This window comes from Mauremys reevesii, linkage group 15, assembly GCF_016161935.1.
Source record: "Mauremys reevesii isolate NIE-2019 linkage group 15, ASM1616193v1, whole genome shotgun sequence".
NCBI lineage: Eukaryota > Metazoa > Chordata > Testudines > Geoemydidae > Mauremys > Mauremys reevesii.
The window spans coordinates 41,317,033-41,340,820 of record NC_052637.1 but is presented as its reverse complement, the minus strand read 5'-3'; the positions used below and the strand labels follow the sequence as shown (position 1 = coordinate 41,340,820).

Sequence of the window (23,788 nt, the reverse complement as noted above, 5' to 3'; positions counted from 1 at the left end):
AACTAGGCTGATCACCCGTCCCTTATTGGGTGCCTGAATCAGGCCAACCGAGGATGCACTTTGTCCCTTATTGAATCTACCTCCCTGCAAAGGATCGGTCAGCACAATGCAAGCGCAGGAGTTTGCACACTGGTCCTTGCAATAAGCTTTGTCCTGCGTGTGCCCTTGCACGGCCCCTTTCTTTCCTTGAACCTAGTTCAGAGGCTGCACTGCCACAACAGCCGAGGGAAGCTCCGGCTTGCCAGGAGCAACGCGTTTCGCTAGAGCGAGGAGGGGCGAAAAGCATGACTCGGCAAAGCAGTCCCCTCGAGAAGCGCCCGCCTGCTTCGCTTTCCCAGCCCCGCGCGAGGCGAACCATAGAATCGAGCGTCCCTCCTGATTGGGCGCGGCAGAAGAAGTGGGCGGGCCCCGCAGGGGTGGCCTTGAGACACGTGTGCAGGGGGGAGCCGGAAGTGGCCGCAGGAGCTGGAGCTGGTGGCAGTGGCTGGGGGTCCCTGCAGTGCATGCAGTGAGTTGGGGTTTTTCACATTTCCAGGGGGGCTTTCAGGGCCTGCTGCAGATCAGAGTGAAAAGGCCCCACTGGCCCTGCACGACCCACAGACACCCAGCCAGCCAGCCAAGCAACCCAGGGGCTCTGGGTGGGGTGTTCCAGGGAGAAAAGCCCTTCACGCTGGGGGGCAGCAGGGCTGGCAGGGTTTAAACTTGCTAGTCCCTAGCTGGTGGGTGTATAAAGGAGCCCTCCCGAGTGTGCAAAAAGTAATAGGGCCCAGGACCACCCTTGCTGGCAGTGCTTAGGAGCAGGTTGCATTGTTCCAAGGTAGCTCATTCATTCACGTCCTGGTTGTGTGAGGCTGGCTGGGCGTGCAGGCTGGGCCAGTGTTTTCTCCAGTGTGATTTGTAGGAGAGCTGGACGTGCAATAGGAGCGGCTTATTAATGATGTCTGAGGTGCTCATGGTCCCAGTGGGAGTGAAACTCCTGGAGTAGCAAGTCCTGGACTGTTGTAAACCGGCCTGGTGGGGGGTGCACTTAGTGAACTTTCGCTTAAGAGTGAGATTGTCTTGTGTGCGTGAGTGAATGAAATGATAAGACTTCAGTTTAACAGGGCCCTGCTCTGTTTTGGTTTTGCAGCAAGACTTTTAAAAAGAAAAGGGACCTTTAAAAGACCAGGTCTGACGCTGTGAGCCATGCATTCGCATGTGGGTCGGTTTGGACCACGAGAGTAACTTGAAATCTTTAGGGTGGATTGTAGAGCTGGATTCTGTGTCGAGCTTTTGTGGTGAAGTAGGGAGTGAAAGTTGGAGCAGTGGAGGCTGGCATTTTTGTTAACCTTTAACGTTAAGTTCAGCAGGTAGAAAGAATCTGCACAGATTTCTAAAGAGATAGTGCAGAGATGTGCTAATACTTGTCCTTTTTCTTTCTTTTTTTAAAGTCATGGTTGGTAGAGAGAAATATCTCAGTAAATGTCTCCTTGGGGGAGTGTGATATAACTGCTTCACGTTATCTAGGCATTCCTCAGATGAAATAATAAAACATCTGTGTTTCTTTCCTTACATGATTGGTTGCTGCTGAATAATATTATTTCAGAAGTATCCAAGTACCCTGGCTTAGCTCTCCTTTTCCTGCACAACATAAGCGTCTGCAAATTATTTGTGCAATGAAAATAGTGCTGTGAATGCACTAATGTTCAAAATGCTAAAAGGGGGTCAAACTGTCTTAGGCAAAAGTAGGTGGAACGTGGTGGGCGCGCTTTGGAGTGGCCTAAGCAGACACTTCTTTGGTGCAGTCTAAGTGTAATGGAAAAGAGCAAATGCAACCTTTTGCTCAGGGTGAGGAGGGTGTGCAGACTTAATTGCATCTCGCGTCTCATTTTTGAGGGGTGAACAGAAAAAGTGCTAGAAAGGGCAGCGGGAAGACCAAAGGTGGCCGTAGGAACCATGCTTGTGGAGCTTGGATTGAAATGGTACTTTCTTTTGACTTGTTTATGGAAACTTTCTAAAATATCAACACTGCTAGGAATGTAACAGTGGGTTTTTCTTTTTCAATCACTCCACACGTTGACCAACCTTTGAGCCTTGATCCTGCTCTTGGATTGGGTCACCTAGTCCGTGTGGAGCTGCATGGGCTCCAGTCTGCCAATGGCAGGATTTCAACCCCCCAAACGCTGGCATCCTGCCAGCCTGCCTGAACCAGAAACTGGCCATACACAAAAGTGAAACGGACCAGGGTAGGTTCGTTGGTGCTGCGTGAAATGCAGGCAAGCCTCCTGGGTAGCTGATGTAAACTACAGCTGTCATTCCTAATAGAAGGGCTTGTTTTTTCAGAAGTGCTGAGGACTTACAGCTCTGTAGAGAGCAACAGGGACTTAGCCCTTCTGAGAACCAGGCCCTAAGGTGCTGCTGTTAATAACAGGGAAGGGATGTCTTGTCCCCTGTAATGCCTGTTTTATGTTGCTGCTGTCTCTCTCCTAATGCACCAAATCTCTTCTAGGCCGGTAAAACCCGAGTGCGTTCAGCATGATCCAGAACTGCAGTCCGGTGGTCCAGGCGCTGCTCGGGACTTTATTTACCTGGGGGCTGACAGCTGCTGGCTCTGCGCTAGTCTTTGTATTTTCCAGTGGCCAGGTGGGTGTTGCCGTTCAGTTCTGAAAACACATTCCTCTTTCCAGACGCGATTTCTGTGTGATCAATACAAAATAATTAGGCCCTGGTTTGGCCTGTATGGCTCTGACTTCTGGATGGGAAGAGGGAAGTCTTCATTTGCACATTATGATGTTGGAGGGAGTCTCCCTCCCAGCCCTGCTCCCTTGTAAATCCAGCTCTCAGATGCGTACCTAGGCATTTATGCCACACAAGCAAATATCTTTTGCATTTATTTTCCTCTGTGGGGCGGGGGAGGAAGGATGGAGGGAGGAGGAGGAGGGAGAGGAAGATTGGTGTTAGATTACAACTGTAAAGCCATCAAATGTGGTTCTTCTCAGGAAATGGGATGTGGAAAGACAGCTTCTTCCTCAACAGGTCTCCCTCCCTCTGTATGCGCAGGCAGGAGAGCAGGTTTTAATGACAAAAAGTAGCTCGTACTCCTGCTGGAGCCAGTGCAGCTGTGGGAGAGGGAGCTAGATTCTGTTCTGACTCGTGCATCAGCAGTGCTATCGTTCACCAAGTTCCAGCTGCTTGTCAGAATTTTGTTGCTGGGTGTAACCGAGTGGCCTACCTTGCTGGTGGTGGCACATGAGAAGGAAAGAACCCTGCTTGGCTCTCTGATCCGAGGTGTGTTCGGTCAGGGAGCCTCGACTCTGGAATAGCCCAGATCTGTTCACCATCGCAGCATCCTGCAAGGGCAGGCTGCTTTCTCAAGCGTTTGGGAGCAAGGGGTGAGCAGGCGGCTGAGATCTGCAGCTGGAGTAGCTTCTTCTCGGCTGCCTTTACGCCTGTGATGTACGGGACTTTATTCGGAACTTGGGTCAGTTCTGGGGTTGAACTAGCTGAGACTCTGCTCTGGCTCTTTATCTCCTAAGCTGCCTTCTGAAAAGCTGCAGGCCTGTGTCAGTGTTTCCTTCGGATGTCATCCCGCTTCCCAACCTATTTCTTATTGAAGCTCTTCTTGGGTGACCTATTCAGGAGCCTGCTTTTGAAGGGAGAGTCCCTTAGCGGGAGTATATTAATTTTTTCCCCTTGAGGAAGGGTGAATCATGCCGTGAGCAAGCTAGGCAGCAGGATGCCCTGAATAATTGACAGGCTGTGCAGTCAGTTGACTGATATCCTGGTTTCAGTGTTTGTTGGATACAAACCAGACTTGAGAGAGAACTGAAGAACTGCAAACAAGATGCTCACCTGACAGAGGCAAAGCACGGCCTGAACTTTAAGCTGGTTCTTAGGTCCTCCTATATATAGCACGTTATATAGCAGCACACTGCCTAGGAAGGTGCTAAAGACTCACTGAAGTCAAAATGGGACATAAGCATGAGAAGTTAGGCACATGCTGTGAGAGGAAGGATTGCCTAGTGGTTAGGGTGCCAGCCTGGGGTTCAGGGGACCCAAGTTCCCTGCTCTACCAGAGACCCTGTGACACTGGGAAAATCACTTAGTGGCTCTGTGCCTCAGTTTCCCATCTGGAAAGTGGGGATAGTTGCACCACTTCCCAGGGATGTCGTGTACATTGAAGATTGGGAGGCACTCAAATACTGCAGTAATGGGGGAGCATATAAGGATCTTAGAATCAGGGCCAGAGCTGCGAACTCCCCTCAGCGCTGCTCTCATGCCGTAAGCAGTTGCACCTTGTTTCTTTTAGCAGGTGGTAAATTAAATGCTCTGTTTTAATTTTCAGAGGCGGATCCTAGATGGAAGCCTGGGCTTCGCTGCCGGGGTAAGTACAGTACCCACTGGGACATCCTAATTCTGCTCATCCTCTGCTGCAAGTACTCTCCTAAGCCACCCCCGTGCTTCGTCTGGCTGTGTCATCACATTGATGTTTTTTGCGTGTGTCCGAGATCTAATTAAGGCTACGTGAGGCAGGGAAGGAATCTGGTAAAGCAGCGGTTCCAAGCTTTAGCAACCCGAGGAACATCAAAACATTTTGATTTTAAAAAATGTTGCGGCCCCACAAACTCCCTGCTCAGCCACAGGCCCCGCCCTCACCCCTTCCCCAAAGGTCGCACCCCTGCCCCACTTCTTCCCCTGCTCCACTTTTGCCCCTCCTCTTCCCCACCTCTTTCTGCCCCCTCCCCCAATTGTGCCCTGTCCCCGCTCCTCTCCCTCCCAGCGCCTCCTGCATGCTGGGGAACAGCTGTTCAGCGGTGTGCAGGAGGCACTGGGAGGGAGCGGGAGAAGCAGGGCCGGGACACGCTCAGGGGAGGGGATGGAATCATATCAGCAGGGCCAGCGGCCCCCAACCAACTCCTCCTCTGCCCTCCCAATGCCTCCTGCACACTGGGGAACAGGTGTTCGCTGGCATACAGGAGGCGCTGGGAAGGAGGGGAAGGAGTTGATCAGCGGGGCCGGCGGACCCCCTGGAGGTTGAGAAACGCTGTGGTACAGCCTGGTTAAAGTCCTGTCCCATGTCACTGCCTCCTAGGGGAGGTTGGAGGTAGTGCAGCCTGGACAGATGCCGGTGTCTGTCTGGCACAAAGCAGGATTTTTCACCTGTGGTGGGTGTGGCCTTCACGTTCAGTGCTGCTTGTCTGGATTTTCTGAATTGTGCCCCTTGCAGCTTCTTTCTGTGGCTAGGAGGAGTGAAAGAACCCTGATCCTGCGCAGACTGATGCACGTGGCTAACTTGGCGTCTGAGTATCCCAGTGAGCTCAGGTGCTTGAAGTCGTCAGGGGGGAGTTGAGCCTTTACATGATTCAGGCCTAAATCAACAGCCTCATGTAAACGGAATGGTTATTATGAGACACTGTGTTCCTGCCAGGCATGCGGTAATTCGGGGGACGGGTTGAAGAGTTGGCTTAGACAGCATCAGGGCAGGCTGGTGGAAAACCTCCAGAGGATTCGGGTGAGCTTGGTATCTTGTATTCTGAATTGGTAAATCACTGGCTTGTCTTCTAGGAGCTTGAATGTACGTGAGCAGCTGAGCAACTAATGTAGAAATGTCTCTGGCTCTGGGGGCTTAGAGGAAACTGCTGGCCGTTTCCCACTTCCTTTTGAGGTGCTGCCCACCTTGCAAGGTACATGTCCCTTTCTAGGAGGCATGTGGCAATGGGGAAAAGCCCCAGAGGAACGCTTTGGCTCCTGGCCTTGGGGTCTAGCGCAGGAAAGGAGGTCCAGATGTTGGGTTGCAGAGCACTGTGGGTGTGAAGGTGGTGGTACTTTTTCAAGTCTGGCTCTGTGGCCACCCAGCACTGGGCACTGTCTTGTTTAGTTCTCTCCCAGAATGCTTTGGGGTCCGTGTTCCTGGCCAGTGGCGTAATAGGGTGGCAGGTAGCTAGAGTTTTGGCCTTAATTGAGAGCGTCCTGGCTTGTCTCTCTAAAGCACGCCTCTGTGTCATTGTTCTAATCAGGCCTGTGTGGCTGAATGACTCTGCGAAACATACAGGTCCTGGTTGACTGAGTGTGTATCCTGTATGTGTCAGCAACTCCTGGAGCACAGCGAATGCCCATCTGTGCTCGAGGCAAGCTGGAAGCCCATTCACCTGTCTGCAGTGGATTTCTGGCTGCTTTGTTTTTTCCGCAGCAGTTAATAACATTGCTAACAGTTAAAACTACCCGAGGATGCTCTGATTGCTGGCCCAGCCCCCTCGGTGGAGCATGCTGCACAAAAAAAGAAAACCAACTGCAAATTGTCCAGGCTTCTGGATGGCATTAGCGGGCCTGAATTGCCAAAGTGCCATACAGGGCAGGGTCGGGTTTCATTTGCTGCTGGCCTGTGCTGAGCCATGCGGTACTGTTGGACTGAGGTTTCCAAACTGTGCTTGCTGGTGGTCTGCAGCCAGCCAATCCGTGGTGACCCCTCATTTCCCGCTGGTAAATCACACTGAGCACGGCTGGAAATCTACGAGGTGCTTTCCTGATATTGCTGCTCTAGGATGCTAGTTGCTGCAGTTGCCACCAAGAGGCTGGGGGACTGCCGAAGAGGAGCCGTCCGCTGGGTTTCCCTCCTGTCTTAAAATGTGGCCAACTCTGCAGAAGTCTGAGAGCCGCTGCAGCAGGACATTAACCCCCTGAAAGCATTTCTGTGCAAGTGTAGTGGGGGTGGGGGAATGGCTGGGCCCCGCGGGTCTGCTTAATGTCTTAACAGAGATGAGATCCTCGCACCTCTCAGCACTTCTGCGTCCTGATGAGCCGTTGGCTACAGCAGCGTCGTCTCCTCCGGGTGTCCGCCTCTCCTCTCCAGCTGTTGCGCGTGGTCTCTCGTACTCTTCTGGGTTTGTTAATGGCTGCATTGTCTGTTGGACACCTCTTGCCCCATCTGCCAGCCTGCGAACCCCTCCCCGCTTTTCCTGGGTGATAATAGGACCTCCCTGTAGCAACCGCAGCAATTTACTTGGATGGGGAAGTGTCAAATATATTGTTAGCGCCCCTCAGATGAGACTTAGCAGTTGGGAACGAGGAGGAGAGGCAGCGCTGTGTGTGTCTCCAGCCAGCTCCCCCGGCTGCACGGGAAGAATGGCTGCGGCAGGAGATGAATGCGCAGGGTTATTTTTGTGGTCGTTGCCCGTCTGAGTGGGACAGAATGGCTGGGCTAACGTTGGTAGATTTGCCTTTGTTCTTCAAAGGTGGCATCTGAGATTTCTTCTTCCTTCTTGGGGCGGGAGTATCTCTTTGTTTAGTGTTAGTACAGTGCCTAGTGCGCTGGGGTCCGGTCTGTGACCGGGCGCCTTTGGGTTACAGTAATAGAAATAATACTCTTCGAAGGGTCTCGTATTGCAGCAATCCTTCCTCTGCGGATGGCAGGGTAATCGTTCCAGAGCAGCATCCTGTTATCGAACTCTGCCTCCAGCCTTTCTGCTCGCCCTCTGAGCTGAACCTTACTCGTCATGTTTTTCTCCTGTGAAAACAAGATGCACCCAGGGGTAGAATACACAGGTGCTGGGCGCATCCTCCCTGGGCTCTGCTGATGCACCTCAATCCCTGAGCCCCGGCACTTTCTGCTATTGCAGTGCCACGCTCTTGGCAGGTCAGACACTGGGCCTCCATCCCGATCCCCGGATTACCCTCTTAGTCCAGCCCTGGCCCTAGCCAGCTCTGCTGATGCTGTTCATCCCAGAGTCACTGAACTCCCCGTCCCTTCCCTGTGGCAGTTCCTTCTGCTTTAGCCTGGGGATCTGCCAGAGCTGTCTTGACCCTGATATTTCTGTTGCCGGACTAAACACTCACGGTGCTAACTGTCAGACTCACCAGACGTGACCTAAGCAAATGCCCACCAGCAGCTCGGCTGAGAGCCCTGTTCTCCTGTCACCGCATGAGCTGAACGGGGGTCCCGTTGCTTTAGGGGTGCAGCATCCACGTGTACCAAATTCACCAGCCATGGTGGTGAAATAGATGCTGAAGAAACAGAGCTGCTGCCAGCAGCCTCCTGATTTGAAGGCGCTGCTCGGGCGTCTCACATGTTGCTACGGTGTTGGTTTATTTAAAGCGACTGCATCATGGGTTCAGTGACTTGCCACTGTGTCCAAGTGCTTGGCATTAGCCGCGTCGGCCAAACTGCCAAATGCTGGCGTAGGCACAAGTTGGGGCCCATCTCCTAATCGCGTAGCTCTGTAGAATGGAACTGGCAGCAACGGGATGATGGTTGGGTGGCTGCTGTTTGTCAGCGTCCCCGGATGCGAGCGCTCTGGCAATTATGGAACGACTCATGAGAGGACTGGCAACTTACACCGGTCCTGAGGTAGCCTCCCGGCAGCACCAGAGCTCGTTTCCGATCAGATGAAACGCGCAAGGAATGTGCTGCCTGCTTTGCTAGTGGGCTGGCCAGTCGGTTATCACCACGAGGGGTTTGTCCGTGATGGGTGGAATCTGACCTCGCTGGCTTGTGATGCTTGGGTGTTCACACACCAGCGCACTAAAAAACTTCCTCCAGGTGCTCCCGAGATTAGCAAGAAAGCTGGCCTGGCTCTGTCTGTTTAGAAAACTTCCAGATTCGGACGGGGCTGGATATAGCAATTTTAGAAACCAAGCAGGATGCTTGATATTGGTCAATGTAGCATTTGCCACTCTGGATCTGTCTCGGCTGCTACCCTGATACTGAGAGAGGTCAATACCAGATGCTTCAGAGGAAGGGGCAAAACACAGTGGAGTGGATAACTACAGAGTAACCTGTCCATGGGTAGAGGTCTCCCAGGATGGGAGCTGTGTGCATGCTGTCAGTCCCTGGAGCCTGTAGGGCCGTGGTTCTCAAACGTTTTGTACTGCGACGCCTCTGAGTGCGACTCCCCCTTAGGAATTAAAAACACGTTTATATTTAAAAGTGATATTTGTCCATTTGTTAATCTCTCTTTTCACAGCAGACTTACTAGCTGGGAGGTATGTACTCGTGACCCCCTCGTAATAACCTCACGACCCCCAGTTTGAGAGCCCCTCCTGTAGAGGGCAGTGATGTGGGTAAAGCCCCAATGTCGTGATGGAAACGTATTCCTTAATGTCTGCGTACACCTCTTCCTGCAAAATCTGTGTCCGAGGGCTGTATTTATCTGGTAAAAGAGCAAACTAACTTCCTCCAAAGGCTGTTCTCAGCCCAGCTTCTCGGACACTTCCAGTGTTGTACAGCTGTTTATTGCCTGAGATGGTTTTGTTGCACTGTGCCCCTGGGCGATAGGATTCACTTGCATTTTAGTGTGGAGTTTTCCCCCCCCACAGCTGGCTCCTGAAGAACAGGAGACTGGTCTGATGGTCTGAGCAGCTCTGGAGCGGTTCCCTAGGCAGCACAGCTCGCGTCTGCTGGAGTTGCCTTTAGTTTTGGGTGGGTGGAGGTCCTGTGTTTTGGTGCGGGATGTTGTGCCGAGTTCTTCACTCTCGGGAGAAGTTGGGTGGCAGAGTGGCATGGTCCATGGAGCTGGGATCTTGTGCGCTGGTGGGCAATAATGTCCTGCCCCAGCTAGCACCTTCTGTCTGAGGCTCTGAAAGTGCTTTATATGCATTAATAAATGAAGCCTCACAACTGTTAGTTCTCCCCATTATGCAGATGGGAAAACTGAGGCACAGAGGTATTGAGTTACATGCTCTCGGTCGCACAGGGAGTCTGTGGCAGAGCTGGGGATGGGACCGTTTCCTGCCTCCTAGTCCTACCTTTTATCGAAAGGATGACTCCTCTGTATAAAAGAAGCTGCTCGTGTGGCTTCCTGGACCTAGATGGTGCAAAATGAAGGTGCCGTGAGCATGAGACCAGATGCCTTTTGAGATGCATCCAGCAGTTACAAATCAGCTGTGAGTTGCCGTGGGCATTCTTTTGAATCCCTAATGACACGACACTCTAACCTTTCCGAATCAGTTAGAAACTTCCCGCGGACCTCACCTCTTTGTGTTGGCGTCAAGCTTGGGCAAGAATAATTAATCTTCCTCTTTTGGAAAATCGCCATCTCCTGCGACTCAGCATGCTGTGTGAAGGGCTTTGAAACAAGTATTATCTGAGCACCAGGTGGCTTGTAAGGAACCTAGAGAGAAACGAATTGGCAGGAACCCGGCTGGAAGCCGGACTGAATTCCACTGTGCTGCTTGTTAATAAGCTGGGCTGTGAATTCTTCATTGCGGATAGATAGAGAATGCCACACGCTTTGTGGTATGCAGACTAGCTGGAGCAAGATGAGCTATTCACTGCTCCTATCCAGTCTCGATCTGCTTCGTTAAGTGACCAGAGGAGCAATACAGAAAGAGATTAATTTGCAAGCTTTCTTGAGTGGCTTCCTTCCTATTGAAAAATAGGATGGGAAAATAGCCGATTAAAAAAAGCCATGTGTAGACAATTGTGCTATTTCTTAACCCCCCCGCCCCCCTTAAAAGCTGTTTCTTCAGGTTGCCGTTACCGTGACACTACCGCAATCTTGGGTTATTTTGATTGTTAAATATGTTTCTGCTAAACCCTTGTTTCTCCCTTTGATTGCGAGTATGTAGTCAGTGCCTCTTGCAGCCAAGGCAGAGAGGAAGTCTGTTTTGCTTCTTGTATACAAAGCCTCTTCCACAGAAAATACTTGCATATTAAAAAGCAAGCGCAAAAGCAATGAGCTGCTGGTTGTGATTGAGCAACCCTACGATAACAAACCGGCGGGACCAGCCCCATTGCTCACAATCAGCCCTGATAGAAATCGCTTTACCAACAGGCCTTTAGTCAGACTAGTTGCTCCTGCTTTGCTGGGATTTCTGCTATCTCTGCTTTAATCTGGGCTCCCTGGCATGCCCTGGGGTTAAATCCATGTAAAATAACGTGATGGAGCATCATAGGGTGATTGCACTACAGTACCCAGCCAGCGTGTATGTGCAAACCTCTTCTGCGCACAGACATACACCAGGTGCTGGGAGAGTAGATTTCTGCGTCCATAAGGATGGAAGAGCTAGAGAACACCTCTCTACAGAGATGCAGATTAGATGCTGACCTTGACTTTCTGTGCTAGAGCAATCTGATGTGTGAAGTGGAGTGTGCTGAAAATTGCTTTGAGCTTTGGCCTCCACTGCATTTTGTTCAGTGGATGGAGGGAAGAGAGGCAGAAGCTAGCTTTTTACAATTTCTTTCTTTCTTTCTCTCTCCATTCTCTCTGTTTTGCCTTCAGACACTCTGTCTCTGGGTTTTGAAGTGAAGATTTGGACCTGAGGATCCAAATTAGGTGCAGATAACTCCAATTCTCGGTAATGGTCCATCACGCTGTCTTGTCGTTTTGGCCTGGCACTGCCAGCTTTTCACCGCTATAATAATTTCTGGCCCTCTTGGTTCGTGTCGCTGGTCTTTGGGTTCAGAGGAACGCTTCTAGACTGGTCTTGGTCCGTACGTAGCTTTGGACCAGTGGGACTTTCAGGCCTGGCAGGAGTACAGCCTGAATCCGTTGCTCTTTTGAAGAACACAAAGTACACGATCTAAACGGCTGCAAATGGCTCGTGATTTTTGGGTGTTTGACTTGGGACATCTACAGAGGACTGTTTCCGAAGGTGGGTGCTGGGCACTTCCTGAAAATCAGGCCCCTTTTTTAAGATGTTCTGAATTGAGCACCCAAAATCACTAGTGAGTCACTCCTGAAAACATACGCCTGTTCTTCCCAGAGGGCAGCTCACGGTCTTCTGAATAGAACATCATGCATGAGGTGTTCTTGCCCGTTCTAGCTGGGGGTTTGTGTTTCACCCTTGGTCCCAGCAGGGGGGCTGGAACAGTTTGTGTAGTGGGGGTGCTGAGAGCCATTGAACCAAACTGTGAACCCTGTGTATGATGGAAACCGCTTCAAGTCAGGGGGTGGAACGAGCACCCCTAGTTCCAGCACCTGTGAGCCCTGGAACGTCTTTAACAAAGCTTCAGTACAAGATTTGGTTATTGTATCAATGCCCCTCTGAAAGGAGAAAGGCAGTGTGCTCTGCATCTTGAGGAAGGGGATGGCCCATGGTTAAGGCATCAGCCTGGGACTTGAGAAGCAAGGGTTCAATTCCCGGCTCTGCCACAAACATCCTCTCTGACCTTGGTCAAGTTACTTAGTCTCTCTGTCTCAATTCCCCACCCGCAAACTGGGGATAATAGCACTTCCCTGCCTCTCAGGAGGGTTGTGTATACTGAAAACTGAGATGATTAGTTACCGTGGTGATAGGGTCTTAATAACCTGGAGGTGGGCATCTGATGTGGGATCCAGACATCATGTGCTCCGAGAGTGAGAGTCTGAGAAGTGCTGTCTCTTCCCACTGAAGTTTACCATACCTCAACGCACAGTTAGCTTCCCAGAGGGCCTGATGTTCCATCTTCCCTCACTGCGTTGGTGTTCAGTTCGCTGCCCTCGGGAAAAGGGAGAGCTTTAAACAGCACCTGACTTGTCCGGCGTTGAATCTTCCCTTTCAGGGCCAGATAAAATTGGGTTGGGAACATGCAAAGCTGAAATGCCTTCCCAAGCGCGGGGCCCAGTCTTGGTATCAGCGCCTTAATGAGGCAAAGTTCCTTCTTGCTGAAAAGTTTGGCTGATGAAACGTTCTCTTGAGTGTCTCCCTCCACCCCACATATTTTCTTCTGTGGATGGAGATCTCCCTTCTCCCTCCCTTGCAAGACTTGTGGCTCTAATCAGGTACATCATTAAAATTGCCACTGCCGATGAAACCACGGCAAAAGCCTGCGTTCTGGTCTTGCATCAGCCCTGTGGTGTGGTGACAACATACCGTGCTGCTGCTTAGCAACAGACTGTCTTCGCTGTGAAAATGGGTGTGTTTTTTTTTTTACAGTGCATCGAGATAGCTAATGTGATGGAAAATCCTGCTGGAGACAGGGCACGGAGGACTGCTTTAACTTGGGATCAAGTGTCAAGGTCAACCCCGTGTGCAGTCGCCTGGGTTTTACTTTGGCTAGCTACACCAAGGTGGGAACGACGGCGCATGGGAGACGTCTCAATGTACAGCGCACCTCTTGTTTGCAGTGAAGCCACGGGCTGGCACCATGAAATCGCAGGGGGCCCCCCTCGCATGGTGACTGTTACTTGTCCCTGATGACAAAGTGAAAGCCAAAGTGAAACTCAAGGTCCCGTTAGTAGGGACTCTGGAATTGAGCTTTGGAGGGGGCTGCCATGGGACAAATGCCACCACCGGTGCTGACAAGAACAGGTGTGTTCCCCCTGGCAGGGAGGTTTGCATTACCATAGAGTGGTCCTTCTCTGACAGATTGTTGTGCCCAGTCTTTGGCTAGATGGCAGCTCCTGGTGCTAAGGAAGTATGGTCTAGTGGTTAGGGTGCTAGTCTAAGACTTGGGAGACCTGAATTCAATTCCCAGTCTGCCACAGACTGTCTTTGTGGCCTTGGGTGAGTCACTTGGCGGCTCTGTGCCTCAGTTTCCCCATCTGTAAAAGGGAGCTAGTCTCAACCTCCCGGGGGTGTTGTGAGGATAAACACATTAAACATCGTGAGATGCTCCAATAGCATTTTAATGGTGGCTATAGAAATACCCAGGAAATACTGGGCAGGGGAAGGTTTGTTTCCCTGGTTAAAACTGGTGCATGGCACAGCCACCTTTTGAGCCTGTGTGAGTCTGGCTCCGGGAAGCCCCATCTTTGCTAGGGAAGGCTGGCGCACACCTGCCGCTCCACTGGCATTGAGTTATTAAGCTAGCAAATTAAAACAAATCCACTCCCTGGCTTTGTTTGCTGCATGTTCTCAGGCTGACAAGAGATGCTGCCATCTCTGGTTACTGTGACACATTCAGCAAAGGTGTCTGGGCTGCCAGCTGATAGACATCCCGCTTCTCTTAAAAAGAGACTTCACATTTCCCAGTGGCTCAGTGCAGGCTTCTCTGTATTTAAATGCCCAGCTTCCTTTCCTGCCACTCTCCATGCTCTCCCTTCCCTCCTCTTCCTCCGTGGGTTCAGAGCAGCCGGTGGACTTACGGACATCATTCCGTCTTGGCTCCGGAGCATTAAACGACTTTTAATTACCATCTCCGAATTAATGCTGTTTCCGAGGCATTCTGAAGCCATGCACGAGCGTACAAGGGCCAAACTCTGCTTTGAGCTGCATGCGCAGCTCCCATTGCATGTCTCAGAGCACCCTTTGTTTTTGGGTTGCTGAAGATCAGCTGAGCCCCTGGTTCTGTCCCTGTCTGGGCCCTGGCTAGCTGTAGTTCCAATGGGTAGCCGGTCACTTAGAAGTGTGTGTGTGTGTGATTGATCCCAAGGCAACGTCTTGCGGAGTGGGTGGAGCACAGAGCAGGGAAATAGGAGTCAGCGTTTTATTTGTGCCTCTGCCATAAACTTGCTCAATGACCTTGGGCAAGTCACTTCACTTGTCTTTGTCTTGTTTTTTCCTGTCTGCCAAGCGGGGCTAAGACTTCCCAACTCCTAAGGGCGTGTTGGGGTTGGAGGTTCGAGTGCTTGCTTTGAGCGACTAGTATGAAAGGCGCTAATGAAGGTGGAGGGTCAGCTGGGTGGATAACCAAGCTGGCTATACTCATAGCAGGGATGAGGGCTCCCTAACCAGAACCTCCGCAAGGGATGTGCTGGGAATAGAGGAGCAATATCCTCTCCGATCCTAGCAACAGAGGTTACTCAGTGACTCTGACCAGGTGTTTCCCTCGGGCTCCTCTCCACTGGGGGCAGCAGTGATGGGAGCAGGAGTGCAGTCAGGGCCATGGTAAGCGTCCCGGTACCTACCCGTGCTCAGACCAGGTCTGCATGGTCCTGGCTGGAACGTCAGCTTGTACAAACGCCATACGAGAGACGGACCCTGCCCCAAAGAGCGTGCAGCAGAGAAAGGAAGTGTCCCTTATCCCCATTCTGCAGATGGGGTATCTGAGGCCTGGAGAGATGAAGTGACTTACCCAAGGTCACACGTGGGCTCTGTAGCAGAGCAGGGAACTGAACCCTGGTCTCTTTAGTTTCCATCCTCCCTACCTTTGTTTGCCTGCTCTCTCTAAACACCAGGGAGGGCGAGGAGTTATTTATGGTAAGGGCCAATGTTGGCACAAGACCCAAGGGATATAAACTGGCCGTCAGTATGTTTAGGCTGGAAATTAGGCGAAGGTTTCTAACCATCAGAGGAAGCTCTGGAGCAACCTTCCAAGGGGAGCAGTGGGGGCAAAAAACCTAACTTGTCTCAAGATTGAACTTAATAGGTGTCTGGAGGGAATGGTACTATGAGATTGCCTATGCGGCCTCTCCCTGGCTGCCATTAGCAAATATCTCCAAGGTCCGGAGGTGGGACCCTAGATGCGGAGGGCTCTGAGCTACTACAGCGAATTGTTTCCCGGAGGTTGGGCTGGTGGGTCTTGTCCTCATGCTCAGGATCTCACTGATCACCAGGGTTGGGAAGGAATTTCCCCCAGGTCAGACTGGTAGAGGCCATGGGGGGTTTTCACCTTCCCCTGCAGTGTGGGGCACAGGTCACTTGCTGGTTTGAACTAGAGTAAGTGGAGAGTCTGTAACCTGAAGTGTTTAAATCAAGATGTGAGGACTTGAACTCAGCCAGAGGCATTCGGCCGATTACCGGAGTGGATGGGGGAGATTCTGTCATTTGCAGCCTAGATGATCGTGATGGTCACTTCTGGACACAAAGTCTGAGCTAGAAAAGAAGCAAAGTGCGACGGCCCTGGGGTGAACTCAGCCCTTCCAGCAGAAGGGAAAAGAAACCCGATAAATGTCTGAATTCTGGGGAAAGCAGATGTGCATTAAAAAGCAACCAAGAGTCCTGTGGCACCTTAAAGACTAACAGATGTATTGGAGCTTTGGTGGGTGAATACCCACTTTGTCAGACACACGTGATGAGCATTGTATTTCGAGTGCAGGATAACAAACCTGCTGCCTGGATGTAGCGCTTAACTAGGAAAAGATTATACTTGCTGGTTAGTGAGATGTTCTCATGAACGGGGGGGATCGGAGTTTGACAGTTACAAGGGCTGGCAATTGGGTATCACATTCTTAATATGATCAGCTCCCTGGGTGTAAATTCTAATCTTTGCGTTAACTTGTGAGCATCTTGCACGAGTGGCGTAGAACGACAGCTGTCGGACAGCCATGGGTGATTTTTTCTTTTATTCCCTTCTCCCCTCGTGTTGTCACTTAACATATTGGGTCAAATCCTCTAGTCCTTGGGCAAACTCAGTTGATTTCTGTAGTTAGGTGAGCGTCCTCCATAGATACCAGTGACTGCATTGGATTGGCTGCAGCTGTAGATCAGCGTAACTAAGATAATCTCGTGCGTCTGCTCTGAGATGCACTGCGAGCTTTGCCGGAGTGAGGACTGCAAGACGGAGCTGATCTGATTATTGTTTTCCCACACTAGCTATTTGCAAAGATCAGGCGAGGTTTAGGTAGCTCTGGCCAGGTGCTTTGCACTCAGATAACTGAGGTGCTGCTGTAGGACACCGATTTTTCCACTTTTGCCATACTGTGACCCTATGTTCTAGCAGAAAAAAGTGTTGGGGTTCCAGTTCCATGTAACCATAACAAGAGGTCGGGAAGGGAGGATAGAGGACAGGGTGCCCCAGGCAGGGAATCCATGTAGGAGGCACATTTGACGTGGGAGAGACAGAAGATGATCACTTATTTGTGGACCAGACCCCTCTGGGCTGGGCATTGTACATAAACAGCACAAAGACAGTCCCTGCCCCAAGGCGCACTACAGTCTAGATTTTCCTTCCAAGCAAGTAGTGCCAGTTGTTGGAAATCCAGCTCAGCGTCTTTGTTTAGAGGTGCAGAGATAGCAGGAAGCAGAGTAATATCTATCCCTGGAGCCTGGTCCTGCCTATGTTGAAGCTAATAGAAGTTTTACCATTGACTTAAGTGTCAGCAAGATCGGAGATTGGGGACAGGAATGAGTAGAAATTGACCCGTTCTTGTCTTTGGAGAAACAATGTTTTTCCATAAAGTGACGATGTAATTCCACTGAGCTTTTCCCTCGGCTCCTGTTACGGTCTTCCCTTTTTTAGTTTTGGTTTTTAAAGAGGTTTTAAAGAGTATTCAAAATACAAAGTTTGACAGCTGTGGTTGTCTAATGTAACAGCCCATTTTCTTACGAGGTGTGGGAAGTTAAGACTACAAGGTCCCCTGGAAGGCTGGGGTCTAAAGCGATAGACATCCCGCTTCTCTTAAAAAGAGACTTCACATTTCCCAGTGGCTCAGTGCAGGCTTCTTTGCCATTGGTGGACGCTCAGGCCATAAGAATAAGGAAAGTGGATTCATTCTCTTCAGCTTGCTGACAGCTCTTGTACACAGGCTGGCAAACTTCACAGGCTTTAAGGCATCTCCAGTTCATTGACCACTTCACTCTGTATTTTCCTAGCAGAAGAAACGGGAAGCGATGCCCGGTTGGGTCCTTGCTTGTGCAAGGTTGTATCTTGCAGCCTCTTTCCTGGTGCTCTGTTCAGGCCAGTTGCATACTGAACAATGAGCCTCTGAAGCACTAGATGTGATATATTGAGATTTTTAGTAAGGCTTTTGACACAGTCCCACATGACAGTCTCATAAGCAAATAGGGATTTGTGGTCTAGACGAAATTACTATAAGGTGGATGCACAACTGGTTGACAGACTGTACTCAAAGAGTAGTTATCAGTGATTTGCTGTCAAACTGGGAAGGATGTTATGTAGTGGTGTCCCACATGGGTCAATCCTGACTTTGGTACTAGTCAGTTTTCTTTGTTCATGATTTGGATAATGGAGTGGCAAGTGTGCTGATAAAATTTGCAGATGACACCAAGCTGGCGTCAGGATTAGAATTCAAAATGACTTTGACAAATTAGAGAGTTGGTCTGAATTCAGCAAGATGAAATTCAGGAAAGACCAGGGCAAAGGACTGCACTTAAGAAGGAAAAAAATCAAATGCACAGCTGCAAACTGGGGAATAACTGGCTATGTGGTAGTACTGTGGAGAAGGATCTGGGGATTGTAGTGGGTCACAGATTGAATATTGAATTGAACATGATGCAATTGCAGAAGAGTCTAGTATAATTCTGAGGTGTATTAACGAGTGTCGTCTAAGATGCGGGAGATAATTCTCACTCTGTTTGGCACTGGAGTGCCGTCTCCAGTTCCAGGATAGATGTGCACAAACTGGAGAGGGTCCAGAGGAGGGCAACAAAAAACGATAAATGGTTTAGAAAATGTGACCTGTGAGGAAGGGTTAAAAACACTGAGCATGTTTAGTCATGAGAAAAGAAGATGGCGGGAATGGGACCTGATAAGTCCTCAATATGTTGAGAGCTATTACAAAGACGGGGGTCAATTATTCCATGTCCACTGAAGGCAGGACAAGAAGTAATGGGCTTCAACTGTGGCAAGAGAGATTTAGGGTTAGATATTAGGAAAAAATGTCTAACTCGCAGGGTCGTTAAGTTCTGGGACAGGCTTCCAAGGCAGGTTGTGGTATTCCCATTACTGGAGGTTTTTAAGAACGGGTTGGAGAAAACCCTGTCAGGGACGGTCTAGGTTTGCCTGGCCCTGCCTCAGCGGAGGGGGCGGGACTGGATGACCCTCTCCAGGTCCTTTCCAGCCCTGTGTTTCTATGATTCTATAACTTCAGCCTCCGCTTCTCCCTAGTTTTTGTTCAAGGGAGGGTCTAGAAAAGTGCCCGCTTGGGTGCTGGGAGAAGGCCTGGCTCCAGAAGACTGGGTTTGATCCCAAGCTGAGGAAACTTTTTTCTGTTAATTCTTAAGCATTTTTCTTAGCTGATATTTTTCTCAGGCCTCAGACTGATTTTACTTAAAGAAAAGAAAAAAAAAAAGAAAACAAGAACTAATTTTGTTTCGTGGCAAATGAGAAGACTCCCAGTGGAGTCCGTCAGAAATGAGTTTCCTTTCGTAGCTGAATGGCTCCAAAAGCAAGTACTGTAGATAGTTGGGGGCTGAGGAGACACCAAATCTGCTGAAGGCTCTTAATTGGGCTGATTATTTTTGATTAATCAAGCCTGGTACATCTAACACTCGGGGGAGTGGGAGGAGAGAGAGGAGAGGAGAGGAAATGAAATGAATAAATTGATGAAGTCTGTATTTATGCTGTATATTGGATGGGTATTTGAGGATCTGATATTTCCTTTCTTGCTTAACTATAATCTGGGGAATGGATTTCTCTGCTACTTTAATAAAGCTTTATGGGCCAAATGTAGACTTGGGACTTGCATCTCCACCTGGCACAACAGGAGCCAGGGAAGGCGTCCTGGGGCAAAATGGATCCATTGCAGAGAAGTGTGTTGGAAATCTTCTCACAGCTGTTCGCACTGCCCTCGTTATCTTGCTGCTTAAACCGACACCAAAGCACCTGCAGAATTCCGTGCGGTCTCGTTTATGAATCACGTCAAGCCCTACGTTACCTGTGGTTGGAGTTCAAGGCTTCCCATTGGTGGTTCTAGGATATGGGTGAAAAGATGTGCATTGTGCTGGTGGAAGGAAAGTAGCTGAGGTTAGGGTAGGGGAACAGCCAAGTGACACCTAGATGGGATGATGAAATGACTTGACTGCTGTTATCTCCTCACTTGTTACCATTTGCAGTGGTGTGAGCAGTACTTTTAGCAGGGAGTTAACTTGTGCGCGCGCTTGTGTACACAGAATTCCTTTATCCAGGAAGCTGCATAGGTTCTGGGTGGGTTTCGAACCCAGTGTCCTGTGATCATTTTGATCCTACTCTAACAGGAGGAAGTCTGTGCATCAAGCGTAAAACTAGATGACCTCCTGAGGTCCCTTCCAACCCTGAGATTCTATGATACCGCATACTCTCTTGACTTCATTATGGACTAACCCCAAAGAGATTCAGGGCGTCCCGGCAGATCAGTGCAGTATCTAGTGTCCCCCCACCTCAGGCCTGTGTATGTCTCTCCCTTCTACCCCTGCCCGCTCAGCTGGTCTGTTTACAAGCAGCCACAGAAACACACACATCCTAGGGGAATTGGTGTCTTAGAGATTCCCCTTCGCTGATGTGGTGCAGTGGTGCGGCTGATGGCTAGATGGAGGAGGTTGGAGCTCAGTGGTTTGAGCACTGGCTTCCTAAACCCAGGGTTGTGAGTTCAATCCTTGAGGGGGCCACTTAGGGATCTGGGGTAAAATCAGTACTTGGCCCTGCTAGTGAAGGCAGGGGCTGGACTAGATGATCTTTCAAGGTTCCTTCCAGTTCTATGAGACAGGCATATCTCCATATATTATTATTATTATGCACAGTAGCTACAGGCCAGAACAACAAAATACTTCTCAACAAAACATGAAAGCAGCCAGCACCGGCGCTGGCCTGGCATCCCGTCTGCTCCTCCCAAAGCTCTCGCTGTTGATAGCGTTGGACATACAGACGTGGCGATGGGGCAGTGACCCAGACGATATAACTGACTCCCTTCATCAACAGATCTTCAGTGTCTCTTCATGGGCTGTTAATTAGCAATCTCTACCTAGTGTTTGGAAACCTCTGTGCCACTTTGGGATAGGGGGCAGCAGTGGAAGCGCCCTCAACCCTGGTGTGGAGGGAGCAGCTCTAGGAGTCAGTGGGGAGTTGTGTCCTCGTGTCTTGTCCTCCCCTTTGGAGCCAGCCTCTGGCTGAGATCAAGAAGAGCCATGACTGAGACTGCCAGTTGGCTGGTGGGTTTGGCGTCTAGTTTCCATTTCGAGATCCCTCCAAGCTCCTTTCACGTAGGCCAGCGGCAGCTGCCAGTTGATGAGAACACGTTGTCCTGAGGCTGTTTCTAGGTAGGTTTTAAACACGGTGCCCGTCACCGGGCTAACGCAGTGCATGGGCACATGCAAAACAGGAAGTGCCAGCTGACTTTGAGTGCCCACCTGGGGTCTGACTTTCAGAGGGGCGTGGGCTTGAGTTGAAGTCAGTAGGAGCTCCCGGCCAGAGCAAGGAACGTGCATCGGTTGAGGCTCTGGATTTGAAGCAGTGAGCGCGGTTTAGCTCTCTTTCAGAGGGAATTGTTTTCTAACACTTCCTCTTTTTTTTTTTTGGGGATGAGCCGAATTCTCCCTTGTGGCCTGGTGTCATGCCATGTCATCTGGGAAACGCTGCAGTACAGCTTGTTCTTTTTTCAGCAACAGGCGTGCTCAGCGTGGGGAGCTGAGTGAACAAATGACTGCTTGGATTCCTGCCTTCCCCTTCCACCTGTCGACTCAGTGCTGTTCTCTGTAGGGATGGAGGCGAGCGGGGCGGGGGGGAAGAGAAGAGTGCTGGATTGGGTCCACTCCCCCTGCTCTTCTGGTAACTGATTTGCAGGGCTAGTAGAGCAATTGCCATATAACTAACCCCGGCCCCTCTTAGTAGATTGGAGAGTCTCTCCCAGGTCACTGGAGCCCTGTGGATCTTGATCAATTTCCTGCCTGCCATGAGCGTCAGCTTCCACGAATAACTGAGATCAGCCCATCTTGTGTCTCCCATGTATCTGAGCGCCTCCCAATAATTAATGCATTTATCCTTGCCACAGAGAGGCGTTGTTACCCCCACTTTACAGATGGGGAACTGAGGTACAGAGAGACAAAGGTACTTCTCCAAGGTCACACAGGACATCTGTGAGGGAGCAGCGACTTGCTCCTGTGGCAAGGGGTGGGTCCTGTATACTGCAAGGGGGATGCACCTCTCTTTCTGGATTGGGGTCCCTGTGGAGTGTTGTTTTTACAGCCCCAAGAAACTGAGCTTCACGGCAGGACACGTCGGAGTGGGTGGAGCCTGTGTTGTGCACAGCGCTACGTTCTGTCCTCTGCTCGCGGTGTCTTGGAGAGGGAGATGTGGGAAGGCCCCGTAACCCATGGAAGGAGGGCAGTGGAGGCTAAGCAACTTCCCGTGAGCTCAGGGGAGCCCTTTTCTGAGCACCACGTGCTCAGGGCGGCTCTCTGGTGCCTTGGGGAGCAGGGCTGGCATCCTGTTAGGGTGGAGCGGAAGGCACTGGTTCTGTGGTGCTTGCTGAGCCCAATGGGAATTTTGCCGCCAAAGCGAGCAAACGCTATGTCCCCTCCATGGGCTCTCACCTTCAGAGGTTGAGAAGTTCAGGGGGAGCCATTAGCAGTACGGCTCCCGGGGCGGGGCAGGGCTGCAAGAGGGGTCACGCCCTTATCAGTTGCCCTAGGTTGGGGAGGGTTGGAACCTGACTTCCCCATAAATCTGGGCCCTTCCGTAGCCCTCAAATCTTGGCCTCTCAATTCAGCTACAACGTCCTCTCTTTAAGGAGAGCCTGAGGTTCGTCTTGCTGGATTCCTGGGTCCGTCTTTCCCCATCCCATGTGCTGTTCTGCAGAGGGTGTGTGCGTGTCTGCTGTCATTCAGGCTTTGGTGACAATGTGGGGTTGCTTTTTGTAGCTTTGCTTGAGTTGAAAATCCGTTCTGCACAAGTCTCCTGGAGGAAGCGGTTTCTTGAGGTTGGTTTGGCAACTGCTCATGGTTCCAAGCTGGTGACTGGACAATCCTAGCGCATGTTGACTACTTTGATAATCTGTCAAAATGCATGATGCTTGAACAGACTGAAATTAACTTTCCTTGCCTTTTTCTTAAAGCCTTCCCGCTATATTATTTAAAGACATGATCTCAGCTTGATTTAAGCCTGCAATTCCGGTTTTAGTAAAACCAAAGGTTTGCAAAACCTTAAAGCCAGTGGAAGCCTTTTCCCCCAAGTACTTTAATACCAATGGAAATAAGGTTTCAGGTGGGGAGCTGTGTTAGTCTGTATCAGCAAAAACAATGAGGTGTCCTTGTGGCACCTTAGAGACTAACGAATTTATTTGGCATAAGCTTTCGTTGGCTAAAATCTGACGAAGTGGGTTTTAGCTTATGCCCAAATAAATTTTAGTCTCTAATGGAAATAAGGTTTTTATGTGTGTTGGGAATCAAATATTAGCCTGTGGTGTCCATGTTCCAGACCCTGCGTTGTGAGTTAATGTCAGTGCTTAGGTACCTGGGTGATAGGAGCTGTTTGTAGATCTGAGAGCTAGTAGGTGAAATTGACTCATCTGGTTTCAATCACTAACGGGTCACTTTTGGCATTTCAATCTGCATTAATGGTAGAAACACATGAGAATTGTTTGGCTATTCATTTTAATAACATAAGGTGTTGATTGTTAACACCTCAGGCTAGTGTTACTATGTTTAGTCCAACCTGATGTGGTCTCTTCGAAGCCTCCCTGAATGTGCTTTGTGGTGAAAACAGGTGGCACAAATTAGAAGACATTCATATTTTAGTGTGTTGTGCAGAGGCCTCTGTCTCTGGCATTCCCTGTTGTCACTAAGAACTAGTATGTGGATGGGAGCCAGTCCTTCCCTCCCCTCCCGCTGCTCCCCTCTGGGAAGGGTTATTATGGACGTGTTAATCCTCAGTAGGATGAGCCTAGCAAGTAAGTATGCGTGCGTCAATTGTTTTCCTGCCTCAAGGCTGGCTGGGTGAAAATGGATGGCTTTGCACAGCTCACGCTTAATCCCCTTCTCCTTTCTTCATTGTACTTCAGTGACTGCTCTGTGCGGAAGTTGGCTCGAATCTCATCGGTCAGACTGAGTGGCCGTGTCACCTTTCACATTGCCAAGTGCGATGGCAAAAGTGACGGTGAATAAGCTGGAGCGGTTGTGGCTGGCGTGAACTGAAGTCTGCTAGGTGTGAGCCCTGGCAAGCCGCTGTGAGTGTTGTTTCAGGGCCGCTGCCATCCAGAAAGCTGGAGGAAGCTGAGAGTTTGGATAGTAACTAAACACTGTCTCCAAAGGAGTGTGTTAGCGGAACAGTGTGGATGCTGTCTGTACAATGTGCACGTGC

The 23,788-nt window shown here is 50.3% G+C and overlaps 1 protein-coding gene across 2 annotated transcripts in view; it reads left to right on the top strand.

The window, feature by feature from the left end:
• Window positions 1-391: 391 nt before the first annotated feature.
• Window positions 392-23,788, top strand: part of SLC39A11 (solute carrier family 39 member 11) — a 243,333-nt gene continuing 219,936 nt past the window's right edge. For both annotated transcript variants that reach the window (XM_039501621.1, XM_039501620.1), the window contains exons 1-3: window positions 392-508; window positions 2,489-2,622; window positions 4,325-4,363. In XM_039501621.1, coding sequence (XP_039357555.1) covers window positions 2,515-2,622; window positions 4,325-4,363 — 147 coding nt within the window. In that variant the 5' untranslated portion in view covers window positions 392-508; window positions 2,489-2,514. The remainder of the gene's footprint in view (window positions 509-2,488; window positions 2,623-4,324; window positions 4,364-23,788) is intronic.